Source organism: Trachymyrmex septentrionalis, unplaced genomic scaffold (genome assembly GCF_001594115.1).
Source record: "Trachymyrmex septentrionalis isolate Tsep2-gDNA-1 unplaced genomic scaffold, Tsep1.0 scaffold22, whole genome shotgun sequence".
Taxonomy (NCBI): domain Eukaryota; kingdom Metazoa; phylum Arthropoda; class Insecta; order Hymenoptera; family Formicidae; genus Trachymyrmex; species Trachymyrmex septentrionalis.
The window spans coordinates 3,374,910-3,382,437 of record NW_017305375.1 but is presented as its reverse complement, the minus strand read 5'-3'; the positions used below and the strand labels follow the sequence as shown (position 1 = coordinate 3,382,437).

General features: G+C 30.8%; 1 protein-coding gene across 2 annotated transcripts in view; it reads left to right on the top strand.

Annotated features, from left to right (window-relative positions):
• Positions 1–7,528, top strand: part of LOC108748265 — a 112,931-nt gene that overhangs the window by 85,663 nt on the left and 19,740 nt on the right. For both annotated transcript variants that reach the window (XM_018486308.1, XM_018486307.1), the window contains exon 5: positions 5,472–5,715. In XM_018486308.1, the coding sequence (XP_018341810.1) occupies positions 5,472–5,715 (244 nt within the window). The remainder of the gene's footprint in view (positions 1–5,471; positions 5,716–7,528) is intronic.

Genomic DNA, 7,528 nt, shown 5'->3' with positions numbered 1-7,528 from the left:
ATATATACACACACATACACACGCACACGCGCGCGCGCGCGCACACACGCACACACACACACGCACGCACACAAACACACACACGCACGCACACACACATATATATACGAGTATATATTCATAAACTGTACATCGGGGAAATGTTGAAAAAAGAAAAATCGATATCACAGGCCTTTATCTTGACGAGCGGATCCATTGCTTTCGCAGAAAATACCATTGGTTTAAATAACCAGGGCACGAGAGGCGCGATATTTTCCACTGAATATTCGTTTTCAGAGGCCAGGCGCTTTGTTTTTGAACGAGCAGATTTATGCCGTCCTTTGACACTTTTCATTCTGACGATTGAAACGGCGTAACTCACTTTCGGCCGGTAAAACTGGGAAAACGTCAGCGCGGCGAAACGGCGGCGCAGCGATTTAACGGAATAATTTAGTTGATTTAACGAAAGCCGCGAAATAACAATTTATTTGCATACCAGGCATACCCTTCAACCATGTGCGAATGTATCCGAATGAATCTTGCTGAATTTTATTTCTACCATCTCGGATCGAGATTTCAATATCTTCACTAGAAAGATAACGTTTTATATTCTCGTAATAGGTAAAAATATTGCGAGTGCACTCACTGTATAAAAATTAATATGATTCGTCAACAATTGAGTGATCCAGCCACCATATTTATACGAATAATATATATGAATAATAAAATTCCTTTAAGCATTTAATTGATAATTCTTCATTTTTTATAGTATGTGTATGCATATTTTGTGGAATATCTATGTACGTGCTTCTGCGTTTATATATGTAATAATTTATTCCAATTTGTATGGATACAATTTTAATCTCATAATAAATTATATTTAATTAATAATTTTGTCCTTTATATAACGTAATATTTTACGTTGAAGCTTTCTCTCTCTCTAATGCACATAAAATGATTATATCATAAAATCACATTATAAAAATTAAAAGTATATTTTTTACTGTTGCATAAATAATAATTATTTTTAAAAAGCACTATTATTTTGCATGAACTTTCATTTGGTTCGCTCATTAATTTGCTGTTTTACACAATGAAAAATATATGCAGAAATGTTTTATGTGATTTTTTAACGTAAAATATATTAAATAAAGTAAAGATTGTGCTGATCTGTATTATAAATTGAATTTAATTTACAATAAAAATTATAATAAAATGTATATTAAATATTATGACATAAAAAGAGAAATTTTATATGAGTATTGAAGAAATTCTCACCTTAACCAGTAATAACGAATGAGCAATTTTAAATGGATGCTTGAAAGAGTGCGTTAAATTGAATCACTTGGCTTTTAGAATAAAACGACTCGGAGTAAGCAACGACTGCGTTTGGACGCGTAAGTGAAAATTCGCATTTCCGGCAACGAGAGGAACAATAGTCCTACCCTGGATGAAAGCATTCCGTGTCGAAATTGCACAAGGGTTGTCGTTTCGCCCCTCTCTATTTTCGGTTTTCGCCCTCCTGTCACCCATGACGTGTGTCACCCCGCTTACTATCCTTGGTTCTAAGCACCGCTATTGTTGACAACTTCCTCTATGGTGCTTAATGGGGCACTTTTCCCTTATTGCAGCCACACTTTTCGTTGATTTATCCACGATTCAATTATCCTTATTATTCGACAATATTTAAACGCCTCTCCATTTTGCACGCAAGTAACGTGCGTTAATGCAATCAATAAATACATTAATATACATTAATGTTACACATGATGTAGATTAATGAGATAATTTCCAAGCCATAATTTTAATTATATTATCAAATCTGATTTGTCGTACTTCAATTATCTCAATCTAACTTTTTCCTGTTAAAAAAATATTAGTTAATAATAAATAAAATCAACATTGTGGAATTTTTTACAACATAAAGGAATAATTTATTCTATAGATGCAAAATTGCATTTATTTAATTAATTTTTTTATAATCTGATTTATTTATTGATAATAATATTCCGACAATTTCATAAAAATAAAATATATAAATTTATTTACGAACAGTAATATATACATTTATTTATGAATTTCAATGAACAGAATGACTTTAAAAAATAATTAGAAATTAATGCTGAAAATTTCATAAAGCACAGTGCTAATTCAAGAACAATCATATGAGACGTCAGGCCGTGTTAGATGAAAATAATTAAACAACTCTTACGTCTAATAAGAAAAGAGAAATTAGAGAAGAACCAAGATAAGAGGTGGAAATCTTTCTTTTCCTGGGAATTTCATTCGAGACTTGTCCATTTAGAAAACGTAAAAAACTCTTATCAAGCAACGATTCCATGTAACGTAGAAACCGGTCAGTGAGTTAGAAAATCGTTTTCATCGATTGGCCACCTGCTTATCGAGAGGCCTCCTCTCTTATCCTCTTTTGCTACATCTCTCTCTCTCTCTCTCTCTCTCTCTCTCTCTCTCTCTCTCTCTCTCTCTCTCTCTCTCTTTCTTGAATACGTATATACATAACTAACACATACATTTGTCTACCTAGGTAGGTAAGTATATAAGTATGCGCTTGATCCGCTGCCAAGAAAACTCTACCTCAGTTCCACCAATCTCAAATCAAGTTTTCGCTCATATTTTCTCGCCGCCAATATTTCCGCCTTGCTTCCCGCGTTTTTACCGGAAAGCTTTGCTCTGGCATATGAAACATCCACCAATATTTCGGGCAAATAATCCCTAGTCACACAGCACGTGCATTCTCGTAAATTCGAAACCCGAATGCAATTTTCGGACTTTTACTGTGTTTTCTATGCACCTGATTTCCATTTCGAAAGTTCTACTGCTTGGCCAGTCAGAAATACTCGTAAAACTGTTGCGTAATAAATCATACAATGAATATACACATATATATATATATAGATAATATATACATACATGTACACATAACGGGTAAAAAATGAGAAAATAATTTAGTTGTGCAATACCTTTTGTAATAGACTAAACTTATAGTTTTGCAAATTTCTAATTTTAAAATCATAAATACAAATTTAATTATACTACATGCAATATTAGATTCCATCCGTACACGCTTCTAGACATAGAGACAAATGCAGTAGCTTTATTGTGGAATACAAGATCCACAATGTATCGTAGGAATGTATATATGCAGAAAATGTATGCACGGCAAGCACAGAATATTACATTCACAAGGACAATGAGGGAGGCGAAAGCAAGCTCCACAACCGAAATTCTATAGCACTAACAATGTGTCAATCAATCCTTCACTTGGAGGACATCTCTATGCGAGTAACGTCATCAAAACCCGCTTTCGGAGATATGAAGATTGCACGTAATGCACTTTAGATTCGTAGCTACACGTACGCAAGAATTTCACCGACACTCTCGTGGCGTATAAGAAGAAGAAAAAAGGAGGTGCGAGAGAAGATGGCATCTGTGATGGCATCAGCTTTATGCTTTATGCTTTATGGATGTAGCCTGTATCCGCACGTGACACTGTACGCCCGCAGACATGATGTATGTTCTTGTTTGTTCTACAAATGATAACGTCGCCTTCGGAGTTCTCAGGATGTTCTTGTTCTCCTGTAACGTAGCGGACGATCGAAGACAAATTCGTTTCTTCTCGGCCATATATTCTTCTTAAAAGTAGTCTCTCGGTTCTACATAAAATAAGGTCCCTTCATGTGTATTTATTACAGATCACACAACACATTTATATTTTTGCTATAGAGTGGATGACATTGATGTATATTAGTTCGAAAACAGCGAAAATGATACCTTTCTTGAAAAGTTTTTTAAGCTTTATAATTCTTAATTATTTCAGTCATCCACGAAAAATAATACCAATTTACATATTTTGAATAATTTTTAATTATTCAAGAAAAGAAAACAACTGCAACTTTTTATTGCGTATTTTAGAATGCTGAGGCCCACATGCCACCAGAAAAATTCCATCAGGACGAATTTTTAAAATATAATATGTCAATTTTAAGATGTTTAAAATGTTTTGTTAATTTTATGTGTTATTTTTAATATGCAGCTTTTTTATATAATTGCGACACGGCGAACATTTCCATTAGAATTTAATAATAAGTTAGAAACATTATTAGAGATATTGGAAACAAGCTAGGTGACTTCTGCTGCTCTATGTTCTAAAAAATATAGATGTAGATTTAAAACATGCATGCGGTGTTCATAAGATTCTTGCCGTGTTGTTGTAAATTAATATATTAATTTTACATTATCTTGTCAAAAATATTTATAAAGAACATATATAAATATATAAAAACATATATATATATATATATAATATATAAAAGCAGATTGGGGCTAAGTATCAAAAATTATTCTAGAAATAGTCTTTACTTAATCTTTCAGAAATTTTGTAAACTAATGTAATTATTCATTAATTATCTATCATACGCGTCTCTATTTTGTATAATATTTTGCTGTGTTTTATCATTGGATATTAAATGTAATACAATTCAAATTTTGAAAACTAAATCCAGATTTTCCGAATTTATTCGAGTCTCTAAACAATCAAAACGTATTACCTTTATTTCCGATAAAACATTTACGCATCATAAAAACAAACATGTGCTTTTAATATTATTGTATATAAACTAATGTACCATGAAAATATTCTGAAATGCTACTAGCTTGGCTTGCTTTGCAATACGTCTGGAAAGATATTATAAAAAATAAAAGCATAATTCTCGAGAGGACGTCGTGTGTTAATGCTAAGTTTATATATACAGATAGATGAAATTTTATAATACACGTAGAATCACGTTACTGTAACTAAACTCGATACGTATCCACGTTTGTTCCTCAGAGTAATAATGTTGAGCGACTCCTGACTTCTATTGCGCACCTCTTTTTTTCCATCTTATTCTCGTTTATGAAGACAAAAGACGCAGCTACATTAAATGAGTAAGACAAAAGCAAAACTGTATTAAAGGTAACACAACCGCGTGACATCTTTAGCAGGCAACAATAATAATTCTCTTTGTGAAACGCGACGTAAATGTGAAAGATATTTCGATACCCGCGCAGTTACATAGAATAAACGATGAAAGGAATTTAATGTGTTACGTTCCTTAAGCACTAAACACGATCTACAATATTAATTATTTGAGATGTGTACGATTATATCTCGGTTAAATAATATATAAGAACAACGTACCTCTCAAATCGTAATATTTATTCCAAGAAGATTTATGCTACGTTTGAAGATAACGGTATAAATTTTACTTTAAAATAATTAACTGTTTAAAACATCAGAAGTGTAAAAACATCAGAAGTGTAAAAATATCAGAAGTGTAATTAATAATAAGGGAAAAGATTCAATTATAAGCGAAAAAGAATAAATAAAAAAAAATATAAAAATTTTGATATTATTGTTGTTATTATATGTGCCACTAAAAATATTTTAACACGATTGATAAGCCATTAATTCATGCCGCTTGTTATTTCAGATCCCAAAGGACAGTGGGCTATATAAAATACGGCATTTCCAAACTTCTCACGATAACGTGACACAATCTATAACATCATTGATCGAGTTTAGAGTGACAAACAGTATGTTCCGCAAAGGGTACTTACACCTGCGCTGCACGGTCTTCATTTCAGACGTTTATCGGAAATCGGCAGACATTGAAATCTCTGAGGATACGCCACGTATCGCATCGATCACCGGCGAATCACCACCGTTTGGTCATCGTAAGTACTCATTGACTTCGCTGTATTATCCTCTATTCCCAAACAGAAGAACAGGTCATAATAATCAATCACATCAAAATGACATTAAAATGAACGGTGACTGCTCAAAATGTGACTTTTAATAATCACTTTGGAACCATTGTAACACCACTTTAATGTCATCATAGCTTTTTGTTTTGTTTGGGTACTTTGGGTCCTGACCTTATCTTTAAAGATCGCTTTTTATCGCTCATGAAAAGTAATATTTTATATAGAAAAATAATTCTATTATTTTCTAAATATTCTTGCTAGCCGGTCAAATGTCTATATTAAAATCATATCAAGAAAAATAGATCTTACATCAATTAATCGATACTGTATCAAGTCTGGAGATATCGACATTAAAGCAACTATTTTTCTTGTAATATGCTATCTTATCGCTTTAACTTAATTTTAGAACGCCTAAGACATTTTGTATTACGATAAGTTAAATTACCGCTATATAAATAAATTAAATAAGTAAAGAAGAGTCAAATATAATCAAGGCTAGATTTTAATGTCTAGATTTTGATAATAATATTATATTGTACGTAATTTTGTACGTAATTTTTAAATACATTTTTTAGTTAAAAATGTGCACTGTCATTACGGTCAAGAGAGAGAAAATTTACACAATCATAAACTAAATCTAAAATAATAATATCATAAATTAATTTAATTTGTGATTTTATTATTAATGATCTCAATTTAACCCGAGAATAATTATCTGAAATATTTTTACATTTTGGTATATGAATAATATAAATTGTTATAAAGTATGGTTTATATGAATATTATTTAAGATTTTTTTTTCTAATAACTATTTTTTACAAATCCTCAAATATAACTCCATCAAAAACTTGCAAAAAAGATTTTATATTAATTAAAATCTTTATTTTTTAGAAATATTACCATAATAAACTACTTAACATACATATTTCTTTTAATATTTGTTTGATTTCTACTTACTTTTAAAAAAATTCTGATTAAATTCCCATATCCATAATGTTTTTAAATATAATCAGAAAGCAAGCAATAATATGCAATATGTTCTTCATAATAGATTTTAATTGAGATATAAAAATATTCCAAATTGTTTAACGTAAAAGAAAATCAGGATTATTATATATTTATATATTATATATATATTATATATAATATATTGTATATTATACAATATATTTTATATATTTCCGGGTTAATAATCTGCATTTTAAAACACTGCAAAAAATTATTGCAAATAATATCATCTCTGTTAGGATTCCAGCTTGAAACCTTATTTAAGATACTTAATAACATTATTATTAAAGTGACGATCAATTTAATTTGATGTCTGAAAACACGGTAGTATCTTGGCGCTAAGACGTGGTTATTATTTCAACATCAGTTTATGTTTCAAGTTAGATAATAGTCGATGCGGAGTTAGGTAACTAAAAGATGTATTTAAAATTTACATATAAATATTATTAAGCACCAAGTCAAGCTTCAATCGCATTTGGCTTTTCTTTATTCTTATTTGATTTGCATTACGATCTCATCATCAAAAATTTCTGCGACATGATAATACGTCCGTGCCTTGGAAAACTATAATATAAAAGCTGAATGTAAACGTTTTTTCTTTTCTATATATCTTTTTAAGTTTTCGAGGTACTCAACATTCGTAAGCGAATAAATAGCTATCATCAAACTTGAAACGAGTATGTAAGTTTGACTGTGAAAACCGAAGTTTTTCAAAATAGAAACGAGGAGCAACGGTAAACAGAAAATCTGTCACATTGCGAGAATACTTTCCGAG